At 49.4% G+C, this 26199-nt stretch overlaps 1 protein-coding gene across 5 annotated transcripts; it reads right to left on the minus strand.

Annotated features, from left to right (window-relative positions):
* Window positions 1-19274: 19274 nt before the first annotated feature.
* On the minus strand, window positions 19275-25166 carry LOC136502046 (probable alpha,alpha-trehalose-phosphate synthase [UDP-forming] 9). Of its 5 annotated transcripts, none has more exons than XM_066497528.1 (4): window positions 24902-25166; window positions 20756-22816; window positions 20387-20660; window positions 19275-20303 (listed from the first exon to the last, which is right to left on the minus strand). In XM_066497528.1, the coding sequence occupies exons 2-4, from the start codon at window positions 22735-22737 to the stop codon at window positions 19962-19964; spliced, it is 2598 nt and encodes an 865-aa protein (XP_066353625.1). In that variant the 5' UTR covers window positions 22738-22816; window positions 24902-25166; the 3' UTR covers window positions 19275-19961. The 5 variants fall into 5 exon arrangements, with proteins under 5 accessions (XP_066353625.1, XP_066353628.1, XP_066353627.1 ...); XM_066497531.1 differs by having other exon boundaries at window positions 24176-25166; XM_066497530.1 differs by having other exon boundaries at window positions 23400-25166.
* Window positions 25167-26199: the final 1033 nt, after the last annotated feature.

The following is a 26199-nucleotide window of genomic DNA, read 5'->3' on the forward strand; positions in this document are numbered from 1 at the left end:
TCGACAATGGACTTAGGAAGGAGGATTTGCAATCCTTTGATGGTGTTGGAGGTGACGAAATGCAAGAGGGGTACGATGTCGAGGCACTAGTAAACATCATTAGGGACATCAATTTTATGGAGGTGCCCATTCAGTCTAGCTCACCTAAACAATTCTAGTTTGCAAGATCAAACAATCTAAGCAATTAGAACAAGAGCAAGCACACCAGAGCTCCTACACATACTAGTGAGAAAGCGGAAAACACTAAATACTAGCTCAACAACACAAGCACAAGATATTGCAATGAAGTAAAGTTGTGTTGAGATATGCAAACTACAATGTAGAGGATGACACATGATGTTTTTCCCGTGGTTCAGTGACTTGCCAGTCACTTAGTCCATGTTGAGGCGAGTTCTAGGATAGCTTGCTCCTCTTGTTACCTCCAAGCCCGCAAGCTTAGGACTACCCCTCGAGGTAGGCTCCAACTTGAGCACTAAACCTTGAGCCGGATAAATCAACTAGACACTCACCAAAGGCTCGATTCTACTAGAGATGCTCTTCGCCTTCCTCCGGCGGGGATGAGTTCAATAGCCCCTCACAAATCCTTCTCCGGAGCATCAGTACAATCTTCTTACGTGCTTCATGGAGACACAATCACCAAGCCGTCTAGGGACCGGAAAGCACCAAGACTAACAAGCAACCCATCCACACGACGACCACCTAGTGCCACAAACAATCTCTCACGCAAAGATTCACACTAGTGGCGCTCCAAATATTGCCCACCAGCAAGGAGTATGAGAGGAGGTGCAAGAGAGGAGCTCTCTCCAAGTATATGTTGTTAGAATGGCCAAGAGCCCCCTCTCCAACTAGGCACCCCACTATATATAGAGGAACACCCAAAAAGTAGTTGTTACTATGCTAAAACGGCATTCCTGGACAGTCCACCGTTCACAGCAACTAGCTGTTAGGTTCAAAACCCGACCGGTGGACTATCCGCAACCAAGCGGGCGGACTATCCGCCATTGAACCATGGCACCCTGGACATAAAGTCCAGCAGCTCTGCTCAGCTGGAAAATTTGGTCGGCGGACAATCCACCACCAGGGCTTGTGAATTCAATCTATTAGATTTCTTCAAGTTGACCGGCGGACTGTCCACCGCCCAAGGGCCGGACTGTCCACGGTCACCCAGAAAACCCAATGTCAAGCGCTCCGCCTCCTTTGCTTTGTTCCACCACTCCACATCACAAAGGAGGGTTCCGTAGACTCCCAAAGTTAGTATCAACGTGCTCAAAACCTTTTTCAAAGAAAGCCAACACCAAGAAACGATCTCCTGCAAGACAATCGTTCAACTCGCCACCGGTTAGCTTTTTAACAAAATTTTCACAAAGGCGTCAACTTATCCGCCACTCACCACCAAAGGTATTGCAACATTAGAGCTCACAAGTGGCACTAGATAACTGTAATGCAAAGCATGTTTGCCTATACAATCTCTATATAGGAATCATGCTTCCAAAAGCGGGCTAACGAATAGGGCCACATCAGCCCGTTAGCCTACGGTGAACCAACAATGACGACCGTTCGATCAGCGTATTCACAGGGTCTCCTGCCCGTTAAGCCACAACCGGGCCGTCAGGAATGCTCCCGAACCTACTCGACTCGCCCGGTCGCCCCCTCGGCACCTCACACCTCCCGCCTCAGACTGCTGCCCCGCTCATGCTCCAACCACCGTTCGGCCACCGCCGCCCCCTGCACCGTCGCTCCATCCGCTTGCAGCTGCCACTCTTGCCCATCGTGGGTCTTTGGACGCTGAGCTTGGCACTAGCACAGCTCCTGAGCGGCGTCCCTGCTCAGTCCAATGCCTTCAGGGTCGAGATAGGAATCGGCGTCGTAGTTCCCTATCTTCACAGCGTCCAGCACCGCCCGTTCTCCATCTTCCTCCAGGCTCTAGCCTCCTCTTGCGGGAGTCGCACCACGGTCTTCTGTTCTCCTGCCCGAGGTTCGACGGCGCCCGGGTCGTTTTGCTCTGCCATAGACCGCGAGGTCCGAGGAGGGCGGCGGCGGCGCGGCGTGGTTAGTGGGCACATGAGGGAGGGTCGCACAGCCTGTCCGCGGCTCCCCGCGTAGCCGCCTATCCGTGTGGCCCCCGCATCGCTACGCCGCGTCCGCAGGCCTGCGAACCTGTGTGGCCCGTGCTCCGCCGCATCGCAGCCCCGCACGCGTAGTGCACGCGCTCCACCGTGCAGCAGCCTGTCCGCGGCTCCTAGCGCCGCCGCCCTCCTCGCTACGATGGAGACGGATTGGGCTCTACCCCAAATCCGGCCAAACGCCGCCACCATGTGCTTCGGGGCCGGCAGCTCCAGCACCCTCCTGGTCCCGGGCCCGGCCAAGCGCGTGTGCAACTTCTGCGCCGCCTCTTCCGGGCCGAGAGCTGGCCGAGCGCAGCTATGACGCGGCCGCCGCATCCTCTGCCTCTGTTGCTAGCTTGATGATGTCACCATAACATCATGACTATGCCATATACACATAGGAATTTCACAAAATATATACAGTTAAAAAGGTCATCCTAGTAGTTGCATAAAAATTGATACTCCTACATTGCTGAACAATCGCAATGTGCAGATTGTCTCTCCTCGCCGGCAGCCTGACAAAACTGAAACAAAAATGGTGGTGCTTCAGATGCGTTGATGCTAGCGTGGTGTCGCTCATGGTGACACCTGCATCTGCTTAATCCCAAGAAGGCACTAAAGCTTCTGCCATTGCGCACTAGAATTTTTTCACATTATTACTAATAGCTATATTGACTTCAGAGGAAAATGGACTTTTCCCATGCAACATTGTTGTGCAATATTACTAAAGCCATTTTACTAATGCTTCAGCAATCTAGCGCAAGTGAAGAATCAAAATAGTCACACTCCTACAAGCTGCTTAACTAAAAAGACAAGCAATCAATAAACCGCCTCACAAGGTTAGCACCTCATTATGAAATGTCAAAGAGCATCAGATCAAACTCATACTGCCAACAGTTTTCTGATTGATCATATCATGTTCCCACCTGCAAGTACTGGTAATAAAAAAGACATATCAGTTTGGTAGTTCACTTAATTGCTTAATTCCAGGAATGGAAGACTCAAATTATGTAGGACTAATGTGGACATTAATCTGGTTTTACTCCGGTTAGTAGTTAGTACAATGCACAAAGGACAAAAGGAGGTCCCCAGGTTACTGCTTTGAATCAAAAAAGACTAAGAACAACACCAATATTCCTTCATCGAGCATACATAGATTTAGCCAAAAACCTCAATAGTGACTACATGTTGCCTCATCATGTTTCAGTCCCAGGTGGGCATTTGTTCGAAGGCATAAGGCGTTCTCTATTCATTTGAGACAGATTTGTAGAGCTAAAGACATATCTTTCAATTCCCATGTTGGTTTATTACTAATTCATCAAGAGCATTGGTCCATCTAACCATGTATGTATGAACCCTCAAGCACTGACCACTAAAATATATTTAGTTTGTGTTGTCACATATTGGGAGCAAAATTTAACTCCAGTCCTGGTAACCGTTACCTCAGCCGTGACATTTATTTATTCTTCACTGTAAGTCATGAGAAGAAGTCTTGTTAAATTTCACCAAATATTCAATTTTAGATGAAATGCATTTTAATTACTATAAGTACAACAAATCATACTAAAGCTCAGGGATTCACGTCTTCATCAATCTTGTATTGCTCCTTCATTTTTGTAAACAACTCGACAAGATATCTAACACCCTATAGCTTTTTATTGAGCTCAGTACTTTATCGTTTACCCATAGCCAGAAAAAAGTATGGGTCATCAAAGATGGCGCGGTGAACGTCGCGCCCAGGTTTTCTAGTAAATAAATAAAAGAACTTTGTGTAGCAAGTGCTACTATGTTCTGTGGTCATGGCATAAAAATATATAATGTACCTTGGACACTGAGTTCATGTAATGGTGACCAAAGCTTTTGTTCCGGTGTGACAGCTAGCAAACCTAAGTGATAAGGTTGTCTTCAATAGGAGACTCATTGCGGAACCCAAACCTAAAATAGGTCTCTAACACAATACATATAGCCTCCAACAGAGTATATATATGGAAGACCCATTTTAAGTGCCAGGAGAGGCATAAAACAAATCTGAGTATCATCTCTCCTGTAGACCCATTTGTAAAAAGGGTTGTCTTTTGGATCTTGCTGGTGGAGAAGACCAAAAATAGATATTGGACCATTTGCCTGTAGCGCTACCCAAAGTACGAATGGGTCTTGTATTTTGGATCGCGGTTGTTGGAGACAGTATAATGTGTGTCTTTTTGCACGACTTGTAGAATTTTTATGGTTGATTGATCATGTTGAGTTCTTATTACTTAAGCAACTGTGGGGCTCTATTTGGCGAAGCTCTAGTCACTCTAGCTCCTCCGAGTACTACAGAAAAAAACAACTTTTGAAGTAAACTAGGTGTCAATAAAACCACTATTTTTTTCCTTTACTATGGATTTTAGCTTCTACGTATAGTGTAACAAAAAACCAGATAAACCCGTGCCAAATAGGCGCTGTGATCTGGCTACCAACCAGAATTCTTAGCGGTAAAGGTCAGTACATAACGACAAATGATGTTGCTTTCGACAAGGAAATCCCTTCTGAACGCGCATGCCAATAGAATTCGAGGGCTCCCTTTGAGTGGCAGAATTTTCACAGGATTTAGTCGGTATGTAAGATTAGAGATAAAATCATGTGTTTCAAACTGTGTCAGAAGCACGATGGACTGAGAGAACTTGGAGTTTTGGACAAAAAGAAATATATAGAGGTATTGGAGAGCAAAATTACGTGGTACAATACCCCGTACAACTCGCTAAACGACCTAAGCATGGTGTATGGAGATTGCAAGCATATATGGGTCCAACTCGTTGCCTATATTATGGTGTATTCAGGCTTGTGTAGTGCAGCTTACCTATATTTAGTCGGTATTGCTGAGCTAAGGACGTTCGTCCGTTCAAATGCTGTCTTTGATGGGCCAATGACACCAGACAAACGGCTCAAATCTCCACTTGTGTATCTGCTCGCCCCCAACCAGCCCGTCGTCTATTCCTCTCCATTCACCGCACCACCGTCGCGTCCGCACCGCCGCACGCGTGCTCCAGCGCGACAATGCCACTGTGAAGCTCTCCATCGTGCATGCTCCAGCGCGACCACACCGCCGCGCCACCGTGTCCAACCAACCGCCGTCCTCTCTTTCTACCATGCTCTAGCGCCGCCACCCGCCATCCTTCCTCTCCACCAGGCCAACTTTCCGCCGCGGCGTTATCCACAGCGCCGGCCTCCATCTCCACCGGAGTGGCCTTCTCAACCGGAGCTGCGCGCCACTTCGCGGCATTGAGCTCCGCGTCGACGAGCCTCCAATCATCCAAGTAGTAAGTAGATGTTGCGCTGAAAACACAAGTGTTTCGTATGGATATTGCAAAAGTAGATCAGGATGTTGCATATGTTGGAATGGTTGCACACATATGTTGCAAACTTCTGTTCCCAATATTTTATCTATTTTTCAGACGTATGTTGCAAGTGTGTTTATCTGCATGTTGCATATTTTTCACACATATGTTGCAAGTGTTTTATCTGAATGTTGCATATGTTTGCAATGGTCTTCAAGTGTTTTCATGTGCTTTTGCAATTGTTTTATACTCATGTTTCAAGTGTTTCATTGGTCTTCAGACATATATTGCAAGTGTTGCATCTGGATGTTTCAAAAGTAGATCGGGTATTGCATATATTACAATGTGACCTGCCTGTTGTAGCTGCTGGAGGGGGCGCGAGGGGTCAGGCACGACGTAGACGCCACGTGGGGTCAAGCGGGGGCATAGACAATGTGTGGGGTCGGGTGGGCATAGACGCCGCGTTGGGTGGGTCGGGGTGCAGGCGCGGGCGTCCGTCCGAACGTCCGCGGCACTACAACGCCGATATTTAGTTGCCTGCATAAGTCTTAAGCATGTTTTCACAGTGTCGGTGCAGAATGTGACCAACTTAGTAAATATTTATAGTTTTGATGTACGTTGTGATCGGAGGTGGCCTAGCACTCAATGACACGGGATTTATACTAGTTCAGGCAATGTGCCCTACGTCCAGTGTGGGTCGGTCGGTGACTTTATTCCTGAGCCCAGGTGCTCGAAGTCTATAGTGGGGTTATAAACGAGAAGGAGAAAGGAGGGGGTGTACAAGAGGTTCGGTTGGCTCGGGCCGAAAGGGTCGCGGTCAGAACTGGGTGGTCCTGCGGTTGGGAGTGTTGATGTCTATCTAGTGAGTCTGAGCTTGAAGAAGTCGATCTGTCAAACCCTCTCCTTGTTGGAGGGAGCGCATCCCCTTTTATAGATGAAGGGGATGGCTTTACAGGTGAGAGGGAGAGAGTACGGATGTTTCTAAGCCTTGCTGCCTACGGTGATGGAAACTAGATAATGGTTGACGCCCCCAACACTGTTGATGTCGCTACAGGATGTCAGATGTGCACGGGAGGTAGAGCTATCTTTTTCAGGAAGGATGACGCCGGTACCTACAAAATACTTCTTGATGACTAGTGGCATGTGAGGAGCCGCGCTATGTTCACCCGGTATGGCAAATCCTAGAGCCCATACTGCGATTGATGTCCAGAGACATGCGGGGGGCTTACCATATGGGAGTTTCTAGCAGCCCCTACAATACTTTCTGTCAGGGTGGCTGTAGAGCACTGTTTCGTGCAGGGTATGGTCCCTAGTATAGTGGTTTTGACTTGTGAGCCATGCCTTGCCTTTCTCCGCACGTCTTCTGGTTCCTTCTAAACGGGGAGCCCCCAGTCGGATGGCTCCAGTCGGCTCTTAGTGCGCCGGTTGGAGAGGAGCGGTGAGCATGCTTTCCACGAGCCTGGTCGTGGGGTCGAAGTCGCATGTGGTCCTTGGGTCAGGCTTTCCGAGCGGAGGCCGTGCGAAGGCAACCGGGACCTAACACTAGCGCTCCGATTGGAGAAGTCATTTCAGAGTTGGCCTAAGCCTGAGCTTCGGTCGAAAAGATGGGCCGAAGGCGGCCAGGGCCTGAAGCGAGTGCTCCAGTCTGTAAGATGGGCCGAAGGCGGCCAGGGTCCAAAGCGAGTGCTTCGGTCTGTTGAATTTAGGCTCTTGGGCCGGTCCTGAAGAAAAGAAGTCATCCTCCTAGGGCCGAGCCCTAGCATGGAAGCCGGTCTACGAGGGACCCCAGGGTTTATGAACCCGATAGGAGCCCCTGAGCCCCCGGGTGATTTTGGGCAGAATCGTCCAGGGGATTTTTGTCTTGCCGACGGGTGCGCACGAGCGCACCCGCGGGTGTAGCCCCTGAGCCCCCGGGCGGTTCGGGCAGAACCGGTTGGGGGGTTCTGCGTTTGCCAGTGGGGGAGGTTTTTTGTTTAACCACAGTGTCATTGCGCGCCATGGGGTTGGGTGAGTCAGAGTCATGAACGGTCCATGGCATCAGTGCGTGCCGTGGATAGGATCGAGGTGGAAGTGCGAGTAGACCTAGGCATCGGTGTGCGTAGTGGATCAAGAGAGTTAGTTTTAGTTAGTGAAGTTGTTACGCGAGTTTAGGAGTCGCAGGTCCCACGAGCCATAGCCGGATGTCGCCAATCATGTCGACGCGAGTTCGAGGTCACGGTCCTAGGGTTTCTTTGGAGCGCAGTGAAGCTGTCTGAAGCCGTTACGAAGACATTGTTAGTTTTGTAAAAGATCGGATGAGGCGATGCTCGCAGGTCCAGGTGTCGGTGCATGTCGGGAACCGGACGAGTCGTAGTCGTGGATCTGGCGAGTTCGAGGTCGTCGTCCTTGGCATTTTTCTTGAGCCCCCATGCCCTGTCGGGCCTTCATAGGGGTCGATGTGAGTTTATGTGCGTTTACCCCATCCTCGGTTCCTCACAACCAGAGGGGCTGAGTTTCATCTCCTGTCCCGATCGCTCGGGCTTGAAAGACTAGCTCAGTGAGTTGTTAACTGGTGTGATCGAGTGGAATCCGGGTCCATCGTTCATGACGGGGTCGACATAGCCCTCTTGTGACATTCAACTACTCCTTTACCTACAACCCGACAGATGCCTAGGTTGTTCCGGAGACCAAGCCTAGGTGGCCTTTCGGCCTCCCCTCGATGGAGATTCTGTGGGCTTGGCGAGAGGTTCAAGATCGAAAGAGAAGGTTGAGATGACCCAGTCTACCAAACTAGGCGAGGGCCGCACGGGGCTCATCTACGGTTTTCTCCCCCTGGCTCTGTTTTGGTTGCTCATATCAAATGAGGCAGCCGCTTCGTGACGCAATCACGGAATGTTTTGATGCATTTCACTGCATGTGCGATGCTTAGTTCCCGAGCCCCTGGGCAGTTCATGCCCTAACCGTCCGAGGGGTTTAGGCGTATGGTATGAAATGCGCGTATGGATGTATGAAATGATTATAAAGAAATAGAGGGGTTTTTACAGTGTTTACCTTTGATAGTTTTGAGTGACAGGGCTCGGAGAGCTTCAGTCGGAAATGTCCAATCAGGACCCGTGCTTGTCGTTTGTGATGGAGTCAGCGTGGTCCACATGGGGCGTCCCTTTGCTTCCTACCTGTGTCCCGGTGCTTATCCTGAGTGAATCAATTGACTTAAGAGGCCGGTTGATCTCTCTTGGTGGAGATCTCACTGTTGGATCTCTCTAGGTCTGGCCATGGCGACTGGAGTGACAGGGTTCGAAGAGCTTCAGTCGGAGACGTCCGACCGGGACCTGTGCTTGTCAATCGTGGGTTAGCCCTTGTGTGAACAGTTTTATTCTAATGAACACATGCTTACCTTGGTGACCTGAGAGACGGGGTTCGAAGAGCTCCAGTCGTCTAGCCAGAACCTTTATCTCAGGTGCTTATCCTGGGTGAATCGATCAACTCAGGAAGCCGGTTGATTTATCCCGATGGAGATTTCACTGTTGGATCTCTCTAGGTCTGGCCTGGGGAGACAAGGAGTTGTCCGCATGTGGTGGCGCTTCGGTTTTCATGCCTGACGTGCGGTAGTGGTTGGTCATGCGGTACTGGTGGGCCATGTCCTGGTCACGTCCCGCCTGATCAGGAGCCGTTTTGTCGTGTTGGGCACGTCCCGTCGGTCAGGGGGCATCCCATCTGCATTAAATGGAAAAAAGAGAGAGAAACTCTCGCTCCATCGTTCTACCTTCCCCGATTGGCGCGTCCTTCCCTAACCGTCGTCCCTTTCCTTTTAAGTAGGAGCAGGGAGAGGTTTTCGCTCCATTCTTTTGCCTGTTCTTCTTCTTCTATCGCCCTCTAGCTATTCTTGCCGTGAGCATCCCTAAGAGTCATGGTGGTCTCTAGGAAAGAGAAGGCAGAGGGTGAGAGAGGAAGAGAAGAACTTACTAGTTTTTTTGCAATCCAGGGTGAGGATGTCGGACTGGAAGTCATCCACCGTGAGGAAGTCAGTGCTGGAGGCCTTCGTCTAGAAGGGGTTTCTGCCACCGCAGGAGGTGGCGCACTAGAGGGTCCCTAGAAAGGAGGAGTTCCCACAACCTTGTCCCGACGAGGTGGTTCCATTCCTTACCTTCCATGAGCGCGGTTTGGGATATCCCGCGCACTGGTTCCTACACGGGCTTCTCAACGAGTGGGGCCTGGAGCTACAGCATCTCAATCCGACGGGGGTGCTGCATCTCGCCGATTACGTTACTGTCTGCGAGGCATTTCTTGGGATGGAGCCGCACGTGGATTTCTTTCGGTGGCTCTTCTCCCTGAGAGTCTTGACGGCGGGGGACTCGGCTAAGATCATGCCAGTGGGAGGATTCGCCCTGCAGAGGAAGTCGAGCGTGGGAGACTCGTATCCCAGGTACCTCCCCTATGACTCCAATTGGGGGTGGCATGGGGAGTGGTTCTACATCAGGAATTCGGCGGCAGCGCCATTCCTGGTGTTCATCGGCAGGAGGTCAGAGAAAAAAGAAAGTTGGTCGTGGGGCTACGCCAAGAAGGAGAAGCACAAGGTGGGAGTCATCGAGGCGGAGCTCTGGAAGCTCGTGAAGAGCAGTCTCAACAGGGTGTAGGTGTTTCACACCCTGTACCATAGTCGGGTCATGCTGTTGGTGGAGAGGGTGCGGCCGATGTGGATGTACGACGGCCTTTTGGACCCGGACCGTATGTCATTGGAGGATCTACCGGACGACGAGGTCTGGAGTCGCATTGGCTGGGTGCTACAGCTGAGGCTGAAGGAGAGGGTTGAAGGGAGGCCCATACCTTTCAACTCTTCAATCGTGTCCCGCCTGGTTCGTTCCCTTCTCTAATCTGTGCATTTTTCTCTGCTTTTCTCATTTCTTGATTAGGGGTCGTACGTTCCGTAGGGGCTCAGAAAGTACAAGTCCTAGCCACACCTTCCCAAGGGACCAGAGGGCTAGGCCCGGCAAGCCGCTCAGAAGGAGGCGGCAGACACCCGGAAGAAGAAAAGAACTGAGGAGGTTCGACGGAAGGAAGAGAAGAAGAAGGAGGTCGCCCGGCGCATAAGGGCCAGGGAACATAGGAGCGACGTCGAGTCGAAACTCGCATTAGAGGATCCTCCTACGGATTTGGATGACATGGTCTTCTCCGACAAGGAGGAGAGTCGGGAGGTCGTAGTGACCTCGGTGGATCGTTGCGGCCCTGCGGCGACGTCCGCTGGTGGTCAGCAGGAGGCCGCGCGGCGTGCGGCGGTTCCTGCGTCGAGGAAGCGCGCAGCGAGTGCGGACATCATTGGTGAGCGAGCGGTGAAGCGGTCGTGGTCACCGCACCCTTTGGCGGCGTTATTGGCCCCGTCATCGTCTGTGGCGAGCGCGGCTGAGCAAGCCAAGTGGTCTGAGGAGCGGACAGGGCGCTCATGTAGTGACGGAACCTGGTGCCAATGATGGACTTGTAGCTGAAGGAGGCCTTGCCTATCATGGCTGTAGTCAAGCAGTCCGGGCGGTCTGAGGGGCAGACTAGCGCCCGGTCGATACGTGACTTGCAGTCGGAGGATGCCCCATCCGTTGCTCCGGTCGGGGAGTCCCGAGCCAGAGGTCGCAGCGACCCGTAGGCCGAGAAGGAGCCGGTTGGGAGGACTCCAACTCCGTTCGAAGCGAGGGGGTGTGGGTCGTAGCCTAGGAGCGGTCCTTGGCCCATAGGTCCGTGGTCGTCGGAGCCTGCCTTCCAGGGTCGTGCCGCTCGCCACCCGGTATGTTTCCTTTAGTTGCTTCTTTGATTCTTGCTGGTCGAGTCTTTTTGGAGTGTGGCTTACCCATGATTTTTGTCAGCGGTCGGGCGATGTCGGGGTTGAGCATCGCCCTGACCCCCATGCAGGAGGTTTGGAGGCCCACACTGCAGCGTGTGGCGGCGAGTGAAGGTGGCATCGGGGTGGTGGCAACAAGGCCTTCCTTCCTAGGGGCGTTGCCCCCGGGGGGCTGCTGATAAGGTGATAGCGGTGGCGTCGGTGTTGGTGGCGATCCCAGTGCCGACGGCGGAGGTGACGCTCGCGGCCCCTTCTTCGGCAGTCGCGGTGGAGGAGACGAGGGAGAGCGAACTCCCTATCTCGCCGGGTGGAGGGCTGCATGACCTATCCCTACCGTCGGAGCCGAAGGCGCTGGAGGGAAGTGTGGCCAGGACTGAGTTGGGATGCCCGGTGGCGTCCCATGCGAATGTGGTGGTGGAAATCTCATCTGACGACGAGGCGGATACCGTGGCGGAACCAGTGGTGTCCCCGCGAGAGCTGGTGGTGGTCCGGTCGGAGGCTGGGCCCTCCGGTGGTTCATCGGAGGGTGACCTGGAGTGGCCCTTCCCCGAGGACCCATCGAAGGTGAGGTTCGTCCTCCGGGATTCCCGGGAGCGCCAGCTCTAGGACATTTTCAGGGGGCAAGGGCATGCCACGGTGTCCGAACTCACCAAGCTGTCCGTGAAGCTTGATAGTGCTTGGAAGCAGGCTTAGTTTGCTCGACAGCTGGTTGAGGTCGACCTACAGCTCGCCACGGAGGTGAGTTTTTGGTACTTATCCTTGCCCTTTGAATCTTTTCGTCGGTTGTTTTTAGCATGCTTGTTCTTCACAGGAAATAAGGAAGGTGTCGTCCCGCAAGTCATACTTCCTCCGGATGGAACACGCCCGAACGGCCGAGCTAGAGCGCTGGGCGGAGTTCGCTTGCCACGAGTCCCAAGTCCGGACGGCCGAGGCGGTGAAAGGTCCTAATATGGCTAGAGGGGGGTGAATAGCCTATTTAAAAATCTACAAATTAACTAGAGCAATTTGATTAGTATGACAAATAGCGTAATGCAAACTTGCTCTAGCTCTACAAGGGTTGCAAGCCACCTATACGACAATTCTAGTTGCAATGATTACTTAGGCACACAAACTTGCTACTCCAAAGAGCTCAACTAGATGAATGTAAATAATAAAGCAAGCTCTCAATTCTAATTACACTAAAGAGCTTGTATCAACTAGTTTGCAAGAATGTAAACAAGTAAGTAGGGTGATTATACCGCCGTGTAGGGGATGAACCAATCACAAGATGAAGATCAAGCCAATCACCGGGAGAATGCAAATGACAAGAGACAACCGATTTTTCTCCCGAGGTTCACGTGCTTGCCAACACGCTAGTCCCCGTTGTGTCGACCAACACTTGGTGGTTCGGCGGCTAAGAGGTGTTTCACAAACCTCGTCCACACGATAGGACACTGCAAGAACCGACCCACAAGTGAGGTAACTCAATGACATGAGCAATTTACTAGAGTTACCTTTCGGCACTCCGCCGGGGAAGGTACAACTCCCCTCACAATCACTGAAGGCGGCCACGAACAATCACCAACTCGTGCCGATCCTTCACCGCTGCTCCAACCGTCTAGGTGGTGGCAACCACCAAGAGAAACAAGCGAAATCCGTAGTGCAACACGAATACCAAGTGCCTCTAGATGCAATCACTCAAGCAATGCACTTGGATTCTCTCCCAATCTCACAATGATGATGGATCAATGATGGAGATGAGTGGGAGGACTTTGGCTAAGCTCACAAGGTTGCTATGTCAATGAAAATGTGCAAGAGTTATCCTTTGAGCCGGCCATGGGGCTATAAATAGAGCCCCCATCAAATAGAGCCGTTATACCCCTTCACTGGGCAAAACGCGCTCTGACCGGACGCTCCGGTCATACTGACCGGACGCTGGCCCTCAGCGTCCGGTCGCCCGATGGACGCCACGCGTCACCTGCTTCAAACGCTGTTCGTCAGATTTCAACGGCTACGAAGCTGACCGGACGCTCCGGTCAAAACTGACCGAACGCTGAAGCCCCAGCGTCCGGTCGTTTCCAGTAAGCTCCCCGAGGCATATTTTTTCGACCGGATGCGTCCGGTCCACCTTGACCGGACGCAGACCAGCGTCCGGTGCTCAACCCCAGCGACTGTGCCGTCTGACAGCTCGACCGGACACAGCCCTTCAGCGTTCGGTCGCTGAGTGACCCAGCGTCCGGTCAGTAGACCGACGCCAGCATCATTTCGACCAACTCCATTTCAACTCTAACTTCTTCACCCTTGCTTAAGTGTGCCAACCACCAAGAATTTTGCATCCGACGCAATAGAAAATAGATATTTCATTTTTCCAAAAGCGCCGAATCCCGCCTCGCAAGCTCGGCGGGAGGGAGAGAGGGACCCAAACCCATCTCAACCCTGCAAACACCTTGTGCACATGAGTTAGCATATTTTCACAAATATTATCAAGGGTGTTAGCACTCCACTAGATCCTAAATGCATATGCAATGAGTTAGAGCATCTAGTGGCACTTTGATAACCGTATTCCGATACGAGTTTCACTCCTCTTAATAGTACGGCTATCTATCCTAAATGTGATCACACTCACTAAGTGTCTTGATCACTAAAACAAAATGGCTCCTACATTTTATACCTTTGCCTTGAGCCTTTTGTTTTTCTCTTTCTTCTTTTCCAAGTTCAAGCATTTGATCATCACCATGCTATCACCTTTGTCATGATCTTCGTCATTGCTTCATCACTTGGAGTAGTGCTACCTATCTCATAATCACTTTGATAAACTAGGTTAGCACTTAGGGTTTCATCAATTAACCAAAACCAAACTAGAGCTTTCAGGCGGCCGTGGCGCGAGCGGAAGGGCAGCGTGCGGTGGAGCGGGCGACTGCTGTCAAGCAAGGGCTCGAGGCAGCGAAGGCCCGCCATGAGGAGATTGAGGTGGGGCTACGGACGTCCCTAGCCAATACTGAGGCGGCGCTTCAAGAGGCCCTGGCGGCCCTTGAGCCAGAGCGGGCCACCCTGGAGAGGGCACAGAAGGCCCTAGAGGCAGAGCAGAGGGTCCGGTCGGAGGTGGATCATGAAGTGCTCATGCTTCAGAGCCAGGTGATGGGGATGGAAGATGCGGGTGCCCGGCTACACGAGCAGGTGGCCCAACAGGCAGAGGATTTCTCCACCCTTGAGGCCTCTCACATTGGTGCATACCCTTTTGTTTTCTCATGGCGTTGATTTTTCCCTCAGCCTGTTTCTGAGTTTGTCGCCCTTCCTCCAGAGCTGGGTGAAAGGGTGAAGGCGCTAGAGCGAGACCTAGAGACGTCCAAGGCGAACCTCAGCCGGAACACCGAGGAGCTGGCCAAGTCCCGTGAAGAGCGATGTACTCTCAAAGGGGATCTCGACCAGATCCGCAACGTTGCCCGGCTCGTCATCTCGGAAATCTTTGGGTCAGCACCAAGTACCAGCGCACCCGCGGTCCAACTGGCGGAGGTCCCAGACGCGTTCAAGGACCTCGTCAGGAGCAGGCTGTTTTATGGAGCGTCGAGGGTGCTGACCTCGGTGGCAACGCACCACCCGAACCTAGACTTCGACGCTATCTGCAGTGGGTATGCTAAAGGTCTGAGCATAGAGGATATCCAATCCATTGGGGTGAGCTTTCTGCTGCACGTGTGGTCGGTGTCAGAGCAAGTCTCTACCGAGTGGGTGATGGACGTTTGCCGTCAAGACATGGCCCGAAGCATGTGTGGAGAGAATGCTTCCGAGCCTGCAGATAGCCTGGAGCCTGGTTTGGGGGGAAATGTCACCTCAGCCTCGGTCGAGCCGAACATCGTGCCGCCAAGGGGTGAGCAGCCTATGCCTTCGTCGGTCGCGCCGCCAGCAGATGCCGCCGGGTCGGTTTAGTAGCTTGCAAAATATAATTTAGTTAGTAAACGTAAAAAGTTTTAAGTTTGTGGGGAAGCCCCCATGTAAGACGTTTGTGGTGCGTTTTAATGACTGCAATTGGTTTTTGTTCTTGTGATGGAGTTGCTCCGTTCGAGGAAGCTTGTTCCCTTTCGTTCCTTAGTTTTGCCTTAGCATAATTTTGTTTTAAATTTCTTTCTTTCTCGTACCTACCCGTTTGTTCCGTAGGCTACAACTTTGCAAGCCCAGGGTGTGGCCCGCAAGGCTCAGCCGATCGTAACCATAGGAAAAGGCGGGGTGCAATCAGTCAGAATGTTTCAAAGCAAAGCTACGTAAGGTAAAACAAAGGAACGAACTGCCCTTTCGTTTGGGTAGGAAGGAGTTTCTCCATGCGAAAGTAAAAGAGTACTTAAGGTAAAAACAAAAACAGAGGGGTAGTAGAACCCCCTAGTGGAGCCCCCGAGCGCCCCAAGCCGAAAAGTGTTTGGATCAGGGTGCTCTTATAGGAGCGTTCGCTAAGTAAAGGTAAGACTGAAACTTAGGAAAAGAGTAAAAGACATAGTTGTTCCAAGGTCCACGGAGAGGGCGTCATCGTCGTCGTTCTTCAGTCGGTAGGCTTCCGGTCGGATCACTTTAGTCGTCTAGATCCTTGCCCGTTCCGCCCCCTTCTTCGGTTGCTGCTTCCCCGTCTTCTTCCTCCTTTGGCCTACCAGTCTACCTCTGCAGGCGCTTGAGGAGCTGGCAGTCCTTGTAGAGGTGGTTGATGAGATAGTTGTGGTTGGTGCACGGGCTCTCCATGAGCTTGTGAAAGTGGCCCGGAGGGTCTTGCTGGGGCTGTGTGCCCGCGTGATCGACCGCGGTGACCGACGCAAAGTTAGCCGGTTGGCGGCGATCCTTTCTGTTCTTTTTTCCCCTCTGCGTGGAGGGGCCCTCGTCTTGATCCTGGTGCCTGGCCTTACCTTTGTCATGGCCCCCATTGAAGCGCGGCGGAAAAGGCGCTTGCTGGGGGTGTTGAACAAAGGTCCGTGGTTCCAGGCTGTCAGGGCTGGGACTCCGGTCGACGCTGCGCGCGTCTTGGTTCGGCCAGAGCCACGCGTAGATAGGCGGTCGGCATGGGGCGGTCGTCAAGTCAAGACGAGGAGCGGTTGTGGCTTCTTGTGCCGTGATCAGTGGTTGTGGCGATGATAGGGTGTAGTGCCCCATCTGTTGCGTCCCTGTTCCCCGAACGGGGAGCGAGGTCACGAGTCGGCGTTGCGATACGGAGTACTCCGCCTGTTGAACGGCGATGGTCTCCAACAGTGCCCGGAGGTTCTGGTGGATTGCCCATCCGCAAGGGTCGTTCGGCTCGGGCAGGTCACGTAGGAGCATTATCGCGGCGGCAATGTTCTGACTGGCCTGAGCGAATTGTGGGGGGGTCGGTCCCCTGAACCAGGGCATTACGCTGGGGCTAACGGGCACGACCCCGAGCGCCACTTGCCGGTCTATGCACACGGGGCGTAGTGTGGTGTGCCGAGCGCATTGGTGCAGTTGGTGGCTGATGTGGCCACTGTCATCGTAGGTCCTCCCTGTGCACACGTGTGAGCTCGGGGGTCTCCGCGTGAGGGCCCGGTGGGGCGTGGGTCTGGAAGGACTCTGTTACCCCTAGCGGCCGTTCCGGGGCATCCGCCACAGCGTACTCTCAGGACCGACGGTGGCTAGGCGCCACATCATCGATGCTAGAGCCGTCGCTCCCAATGTCGTCATCCATGATGTCGAGGAAACAGGTGGGAGCATAGCTCGCCATCCCCACGAACTCAGAACGTGAGAGGGTGCGGCGCTAGCACCTTTTGGAGTCCCCGGGCGTATGCGCCCGCGGAAGACGCGAGGCCATAGGGGAACCGGCCGTATGGCGGCTGCGACGGGGACAACGGTAACCCATCGGGTATTTGGTGGAAGATAGAGCGTAGTAAGTAAATAACAGCATGTATATTACTCACGGCGGGGTTTGAGCAGAGAGTTTGCTCAGAATGAAGCACAGATGCCGCGCCGTCGAAGTCGCGCGTCCCAGAGTCGATGAAGGACATCCCTCCGACGGGTGCCGGGTCGCGAGTCTCCTCGCAGAGGTGGAGTACGCCGAGCCGGTCGGCGGCGAAGTCCAGGCTTCCAAAATGGAAGGCCTGCGAAGGCTCGAAGACAGGCGAAACCTGCATCCCGGCGAGCGAGAGTGCGGGAAATTCCATCGAGCCGAAGCGAATCGTATCGCTTGAGCCTGCCACGGTGGGGGTGGTGGAAAAATGGGCCATCCGATGACCAAAAAAGTGTTGAACGTACAGCGCTTCCCCACGGACGGCGCCAACTGTCGCTGCAGAATGTGACCAACTTAGTAAATATTTGTAGTTTTGCTGTACGTTGTGATCGGAGGTGGCCTACCACTCAATGACATGGGATTTATACTAGTTCAGGCAACGTGCCCTACGTCTAGTGTGGGTCGGTCGGTGACTTTAATCCCGAGCCCAGGTGCTCAAAGTCTATAGTGGGGTTACAAACAAGAAGGAGAAAGGAGGTGTACAAGAGGTTCAGTTGGCTCCGACCGGAAGGGTCGCGGTCGGAACTGGGTGGTCCTACGGTTGGGAGTGTTGATGTCTATCTAGTGAGTCTAAGCTTGAAGAAGTCGATCTGTCGAACCCTCTCCTTATTGGAGGGAGCGCATCCCCTTTTATAGATGAAGGGGATGGCTTTACAGGTGAGAGGGAGAGAGTACGGATGTTTCTAAGCCTTGTTGCCTACGGTGATGGAAACTGGATAATGGTTGACGCCCCCAACACTGTTGATGTCGTTGTAGGATGTCAGATGTGCACGAGAGGTCAAGCTATCTTCTTCAGGAAGGATGACGCCGGTACCTGCAAAATACTTCTTGATGACTAGTGGCATGTGAGGGGCCGCGCTATGTTCACCCGGTATGGCAAATCCTGGAGCCCATACTGCGATCGATGTCCAGAGACACACGGGGGGCTTACCATATGGGAGTTTCTAGCGGCCCCTACAATACTGTGTCAGGGTGGCTGTAGAGCACTGTTTCACGCAGTGTATGGTCCCTGGTACAGTGGTTTTGACTTGTGAGCCATGCCTTGCCTTTCTCTGCACGTCTTCTGGTTCCTTCCGAACGGGGAGCCTCCGGTCGGATGGCTCCAGTCGGCTCTTAGTGCGCGGTTGGAGAGGAGCGGTAAGCATGCTTCCCACAAGCCCGGTCGCGGGGTCGGAGTTGCAGGTGGTCCTTGGGTCAGGCTTTCCGAGCGGAGGCCGTGCGAAGGCAGCCGGGACCTGACGCTAGCGCTCCGATCGGAGAGGCCGTTTCGGAGTTGGCCTAAGCCTGAGCTAGTGCTCCGGTCGGAAAGATGGGCCGAAGGCGGCCAGGGCCTGAAGCGAGTGCTCCGGTCTGTAAGATGGGCCGAAGGCGGCCAGGGTCCGAAGCGAGTGCTTCGGTTTGTCGAATTCAGGCTCTTGGGCCGGTCCAGAAGAAAAGAAGTCGTCCTCCTGGGTCGAGCCCTGGCGTGAAAGCCGGTCTACGAGGGACCGCGGATTTATGTACCCGACACACAGTGTTCAGAGTAAGCCAATGTAATATTAGCTTAATATGCTAGATTTTATGTATTAACCAATGCATATTTGTATAAGCTGGTGGACACTCTAAATAAAATACTTTTATATTCTCTGGTTTTTACAAGAAACATGAGACCTCTAATATTTGGTGACTATGTACAATAAAATATAGATAAACAAATACAATTTTATCAAATATGACTTACCTATGCAGGACAACTAAACACGAAGACACTGCATATGTTTATGTTGGCTTATGTTGTGTTGTGGCCTAATGCAAACTAATCAGATCCTATATGTGTTGAGTGTTGAGCAAGGTTTTAAATCACGAACTATGACATTTAGTGGTAGCCTGTTCTAGAACATAAGTTATGAAAAGCTATAGCGAGATATAGAGAAAAGTATTTCATTTAGCGATTTTTAAAAAAACCGTGAACATTCATAATTAATATATACAAAAACATGTCGCCAAGGAAATTTTCAAATACTCAAATAAATATATAAAGATATGGGGCACATATTTCTAGGCCCATTACTTTGTATTCATTAAAACAATCAACATACGCATGGCTATAATCAGTATTTTTCATATTTCTTCAATGCTCAAAATCAAATAATTCAAAAATTATTCAATAGTTCATTACATCATTTATTAATTAAAAATCACAACAAAAATGCATAGGTTATAATCATCAAGAGCAAAGGAATGAATATTTGCCTTGGTCAATGGTGTTACATATTTCATCGCTAATAGTGGAGCTACAGTGTTACCAGAGGCAGTAGAAAACCAATTGACAATTTAGAACATTCTGCTGAGTATCGCAATCGTATTTCCGAGTGATGAATGAAGAACGTTCTTTTCTTGGTGAAAAAGAAACCCATGAATCGAGTGCGCTAAATGGTGAGCTGCAAATTCACCTAGAGAGAAATTTTAGATCCAACACAATCATCAATATAGCAGCATGAGAATAGATTCAGACAACCAATGACTGTTTGAAGAAGAGGCGTCGCTTTCAATGCGAACCTCCAGCAACAGCTCCCCCTTCCCTACCAAAATTGCCTACACATCACCTGAACCTCGAAAGGGAGAACTTCAGCACACATTTCCGCTGTTCATGTAATGGTGACGATTCATGCCGGCTACACTAGAATTCTGGATTAACACACCCTCCTAGAATGAACCATTGAGAGACAGAAGACAGTGGAATTTACATGCTTCGCAGCTAATAATTTCGGGTAACAAACTGGTGGTGCCTAGTCCACGTAATCGACTACATCTCTGAAGGTCACACGCACATGGCTGGCATTGACGTCCTCCCGCTGCGATTTGATGCGGGTTACATTCCTGAGCAATCTGATTACTTCACTGGTGTCGTCCACGTAATACTTTGCCTTGCTGGCCTTCTGACCAACTGAACAGGCAAACACCTCTGGTACTGTGGGTGATAAGACATCATTGGAGGTCATACTGTTGATGCATTCAAACATGTCCTCATCAGATCTGTCATTGCCGACGCACATCAGGAAATCCGGTGCCTTCCCGTTGTTGACCAGTGTTTGAACCAGCTTGTTGACAGCATGACCCTTGCTAACACCCTGCATGAGTAAAGTTGTTTAGTACGAGATGTAACCAATAGGGAAGTGAAATGATACTGTTTATGACTTCAAAGGGAATATACCTGCGGTTTCACTTCTACAATATAATGACCACACTTTACAACAACAGGATCATTTGATAGCACCCTCTCAAGATGATCCTGTAGCTCCTTTGCTTGGAAGGAACCGAAATCAAGGTCTGCGTCCAAATAGTGCCATACTAGAGCGCTTTCCTTTGACTCGATTGAAGATCCATCTGTTGTCTCTGTGTATACCTGCATGATAGGTTCAGCAATGTGCTTCCATTCTTGCTGCGGACTTGAATAGCTTGACTCCCATGCAGCTTCCTTGCTCCATCTGAAAACACATACATAGTTCATCACATCCTGAGAAAAGGATACAATGGTGTGTGTCCGTGTAAACAATAATGAGACAGCTTTTGCCTGGCATACCTGATAAAATAGCCATGTTCTGCAGCTACACCAAGCTTCTCACATGGAGAAAACCACTCGTCAAGGGAATCACGTCCTCGTCCACTTACTATAAATACAACGTTCTTTGGGTCATTACATAAGGTGTTAAGAATGGAAATGACTTCTTCACTTGGAGCTTTGTTGATTGATGACTGGGCCACAAGTGTGCCGTCGTAATCAAGAAATATTGCTCTTCTAGAAGCCTTGTTATAAGAAGAAACAAAGTGCTCCGAAGACAGCTTTCTGAAGCCAGGAGAAAGAGCAATAACTCTAAAATTCAGACCGAACCCAATAGCCCAACACCTTCGGCTGTAATGATCTTTGCATGCTCTTTCCAGATCTTGAGCAAAGCTGCGTGCCCAGTAAGCAACGTCATGAGTACTGACATAGCGATAATGCTTTTCATGCCGCAGCCGTTTCTCAGATTCAGTCAAATCAGTTGCACGGCACAAGGCATCCGCCACATCATCGACACTCCAGGGATTTACCCTGAAAGCACCACTAAGAGATGGGGAGCAACCCACAAACTCTGAAACAATAAGTGTGCTTGTGTGATGGGTGTCTTTGTCAAGACCTCTGAGTTTATCAATCTCCTCATTTCCCTGTCGGCAAACAGTATACTCATATGGTACTAAGTTCATGCCATCCCTCACAGCATTTACGATACAACAATCAGACGCAGCATAGAATGCAATCTTTTCATAAAATGGTATGCGGTGATCAATTAGGACGACAGGCTTGTAACTTGAAGAACCATACTTTGTATTAATCCTTTCAGCCACAGATACAGCTTCTGTAATAGCTTCTTGCACATCCTTCCCTGTGCTTCTTGCTGGATTGATGATTTGTACAAGGACAACCTTCTCTCTAAGCTTTGGGTTTCTGTCCAGAAGAAGCTCCAGTCCAAGCAATTTCAGACTTATTCCTTTGAAGATGTCCATGTCATCTACACCTAACATGAGTATCTTGCCCTTATAACTTTGTTCAATTTCTTGAACCTTACTAATTGTAGCAGGCAACTTTAAGACAGATTCAAGCTGACCAACATGGACACCTACAGAAAGGATCTTCAGACTCACTGTTCGGCCAAAATACTCTATTCCAATGTAACCACGTTTTGACTCATAATGCAGGCCTAGCAATCTGCTACAGCAAGATAGGAAGTGGCGAGCATAGTCAAATGTTTGGAAACCAATGAGATCAGCATTAAGCAGTGACTTCAAGATTTCATCCCTTACAGGCAGAGTCCTGTAGATTTCTGAGGAGGGAAAAGGGCTGTGAAGGAAGAAACCAATCTTTATTCGGTGCAACCTCTTCCTCAAGAGTGTAGGGAGCAGCATGAGATGATAATCATGAACCCAAACACAATCATCATCGGTATTGATTGCTTCCATAACTTTATCTGCAAAAAGTTTGTTGGCTCGGACATAGGCTTGAAACAGGTTGCGATCAAATAGCTCACCCTTGTCTAGGCAAATTGGAAGCATATAATGAAAAAGTGGCCATAATTGTTGTTTACAGAAGCCATGATAGAACTGCTGCTGCAGGTCAGATGGGAGAAAAGTAGGTATGCATCGATATTCTCTAAGAAGCTTCTGTGCAACTTGGTCCTGCTCACTGGGATCTACCTGAACTTTCAAACTGCCCACATACACAGCATCAGTCTCATTTGAAAAACCATCTTTAAGTTGCATGAGTAGTGCATCATGATCCAATGAGAAGGACAGCTTCCCAGTTTCATCTCTTGTACAGTTCAGAGGAAGGAAGTTGGCAACAATTATTTTCCTCTCAGTAGAAGATGCTGAACCAACTGAATCACCATCACTTATTGTATCCCAATCAGGATCAGATATAATGCCAGGAGAAGTTACAACACGAGGAAGAGATTTAAAAGGTTGTCGAAAGTCAAATCCATCTCCAGAGGTCATGTCTAGCAGATTTGAATATGATTTTGAAACCATGGTTCCAGTATTCTTGTCTCAGGTTAACCTGTTGAGACCTTTGTATCAAAGTAGCTAGCACTGTACAAAATGAATTCCTCTGAAAGAATAAACAGAGTATCAGCCAACCTTGATGTCCACTATCAAAGATAATGCATTAATCTTAGAACACTCGTAATATACCTACTATAAACAACCATATAAAAGGAGAAATAGATATATGTCAAGTCAATGAAGTCATTCATTAACAATCCAATTTCATGGAAGTGTCTTTGCAATAATCGTATCAAATAGTTTTGTTTATGATGAATAAAACAAAAAAATGATCACAAAATTGCCCACTACATTGTAACAAATTGAAATAGTTTAATTACATACATTGAGTGGACTGACTACATACATTGAGTGGACTGACTAAGTTCATCAATTCTTGCATTAGGAATCTGAACTCTGAAGCGAGTAAAATATGGATAATATCGACAAAGAAGCTTAGGTGATGAAAGACGGACTGCACATGAGTAGTAAAAAACAGATGCAATATTTATAACCCAGTTGATTGTATTGACAAGGAGAAGGAATAAACCACTTCATATCAACCACAGTAACACTTCATTCCAGCACAACAGTGTCAACAAGAAAAAGATGATAGGCAAGCAACTGTTAGACTACACCTTTGCAGAGACCTTATTGAGGTATGAGAAACAAGGATGCTTTTCTACAACTACAACTAAAGTCTTGAACACAAGTCCTCAAGTCCAGCTCATCCCATCTCCAAAGATCCAAAACACAAGCATATTTACTTCGGTTGAGGCCCACAATATCCATTCCAAAAGGAACTAATCAAACAACAGGATGGTCCACTCGCCCTTCCACGAAAACATAAGAACGGAATACCAGGACCACCACTACCACACTCCATCAGCATGATGCAACCACTCCCTCAGTTCAGTCCTCCCCCATTCTTATCAACCAGACGCATATAGTACTTGGCATCCCAATCCTGACAATCCACCACTCCAGGAAAAAAAATTGCGAGACCAATTCAGCCAGAGATGACCTACACAAGATACTATCATACTGCTGAAGACTCTATCACAAAGCAGACACGGGAACATGATCCGTGACCCCATGCAAACCGTGCTGGCTGCTGAACTGCTGCTGCCAGTTGCAACATGGTGTTAAGCACAGCTTGTTAATTTCGAGCAATTTATATCAAAAAAAACAAATCTACTTGCATCCACCAGCGCCAGAGCTTACACTTGTAACAACTTCATAGCTACTCTGCAGAAGTGTAACTGCTTGGCATGGTCAGTTAATTGGGGCCAAATCTTGGGCTTTATGATCACAATCAGTGAATCAGACACATCACACACTGTAACTTTGCAAAAAATAGAATGTTCAAACCAGTGGGGAAAAAGCTGATGGCTATAGGTATACAGTACATGGCTATAGTAATCACCTTTTCTGGATTTCCATCGCTAGAAAAGTAGAAATGCAGAGGAAGAATAGTACACATCTGGCATGCAAAAATCTCAACGAAAATAGCAAGTAACGTGCCCAAAGATGAACTGAATGTCTGAATCTAAACCGGTAGCTGATTTATTGCGTGAAACGAACAGAGCAACGGCGAAAGAACACATCCTAAATTGATTAAACTGAGACGAAATAGCACGATGTGCGTATAGATAGAACAATGTAACAGAGAATACCAACAGCCCCAGTCCTTGGTCGGAGGAAACAAAAAGGACCGAACAGGCCCAGTGTTCTGTACGGGAATGCAGCAACTACAGATCAGAATGTTTACGGCAAAAGAGTGAATGGGAATGTAAGATTGGAAAGTTCTGAAGAAGATTGCAAAAGCAGCACCAAATTTTGTTTATCAAAAGAAGAAGAAAAAATCCCTTTTCACATTAGATTTCATTTGAAACGAACGATAGCCAAAACCAAATCAACTTCCTCCTACACAAGACGAGACAGGGAAGCAGATTGTGGCCACGTGCGACGAACGAAACGAAAAAAAAATCGAAAAAATCCCTAAACCAAAACCGCTGCTCATTACAAAACTATGGATGGAGCTCAAAACCTCCCAGAATCGAACTTTCCGCGGCTCTGCGCCGCCACAACCAACCGGAAACCCAAAAGAAACAGCGACGCGAATAAAAGCCCGGAGCAAGCCGGTGCTCACCCAGATCAAACGTGACGCGCTCGCTCTTCGCTGCCCTCCCCTTCTTTCTCCTCTCCTGCGCCCCCGCTTCGGCACCGAATTATTGGTCCACCGGCTTGTTCTCTGCTCCAGTTTCTCGCTCGGCCGCTTGCTTGCTTCTCTCGCTCTCCTATGAGAACACTGCTAGACCAGAGTAGGGAGCGAGGGACGGAGACGGAGGGGAGAGGTCGCAAGAAATGTCGAGACAGGAAGGGGAGAAATTGCTCTGCGCCTCTTTTATTTTAGGCAAAGGTTTTTGAAGGTGACTCGAGCCCCCCAGGGGTTTCCCGGATTTACCCTTGTGCCATCGTCAAGGATATTATCGGTACTCGCCTTCTCTCATGAAGGTACATCTGACGTTGAGTTAAAAAATGATCTAATTTATCGGTACTCACCTTATCCCAAACGAACAGATTGCTTTTGGCTGTTTATTTTATTCCCAGTTTGTACAGTGGACCATGGGCAGGATTGACCATTTATTTTTGGCTGTTTTTATTTTGACCAAACCAAAATATAAGCAAATTTAAGAAATTTGGCAGGCAATTGGCTTAGTGCAAAAATTTTAGAAAATACCTTCCAAAAAGTTGGCACGCTTGGTTGGCTATCAAAAACTGCCATACCAAAAATTTGGCACTAAAAATTTACCAAAACTAAGGCAAGAATGTTCGCCATAAATTTAGCATGCTAATTGCGAGATGTTGGCAGATTTTATTAGCCAACCAAATATTGCCAAATTTTTGCTTGCGTAAGTTTTGGTAACTATAAATTTCAATCATAAACTAATCAAGCCCAATATCTCGGTTCTAAGGATCGTTTCCTTTCGGTTTCTAAGGATCGTGTTTCTTTTAAACTTTGAAGGCTTCGGTTCCCTTTTAAGAAAAATACTGTGACAACATTACTGGTCTTGTTAGTTTTTCCCCTTTTGGCGAGGTACTAGTCTTGTTAGGATCGTGGAGGTAACCAAGAACACACGGTTGATGGTTTGTTCATACTTGCAGATACAAAAAGAAAAACATTTTAAATTGATCAGAGATATTATAGATTTAGATATCTATTTGCAAATAGAGTTATTCTCTCTAGAAACATAAGTCATGGGTCATAACAATTGAGGAAATTTTATTTACAATCTTGACATAGGATTTCTTTCAAGTGTCTAGGTTGATCGATATAAGAACATCCATGAAAAGGAGCGTTCATAATACTTTATTTATCGGATTTTGCATGTACTGTTGAAACTAATGGTTTAAGGGTCAATTTGGTAGAGCTCCTCTTCCTGATTT

The sequence above is a fragment of the Miscanthus floridulus genome, chromosome 13 (assembly GCF_019320115.1).
Source record: "Miscanthus floridulus cultivar M001 chromosome 13, ASM1932011v1, whole genome shotgun sequence".
NCBI classification, from domain to species: domain Eukaryota; kingdom Viridiplantae; phylum Streptophyta; class Magnoliopsida; order Poales; family Poaceae; genus Miscanthus; species Miscanthus floridulus.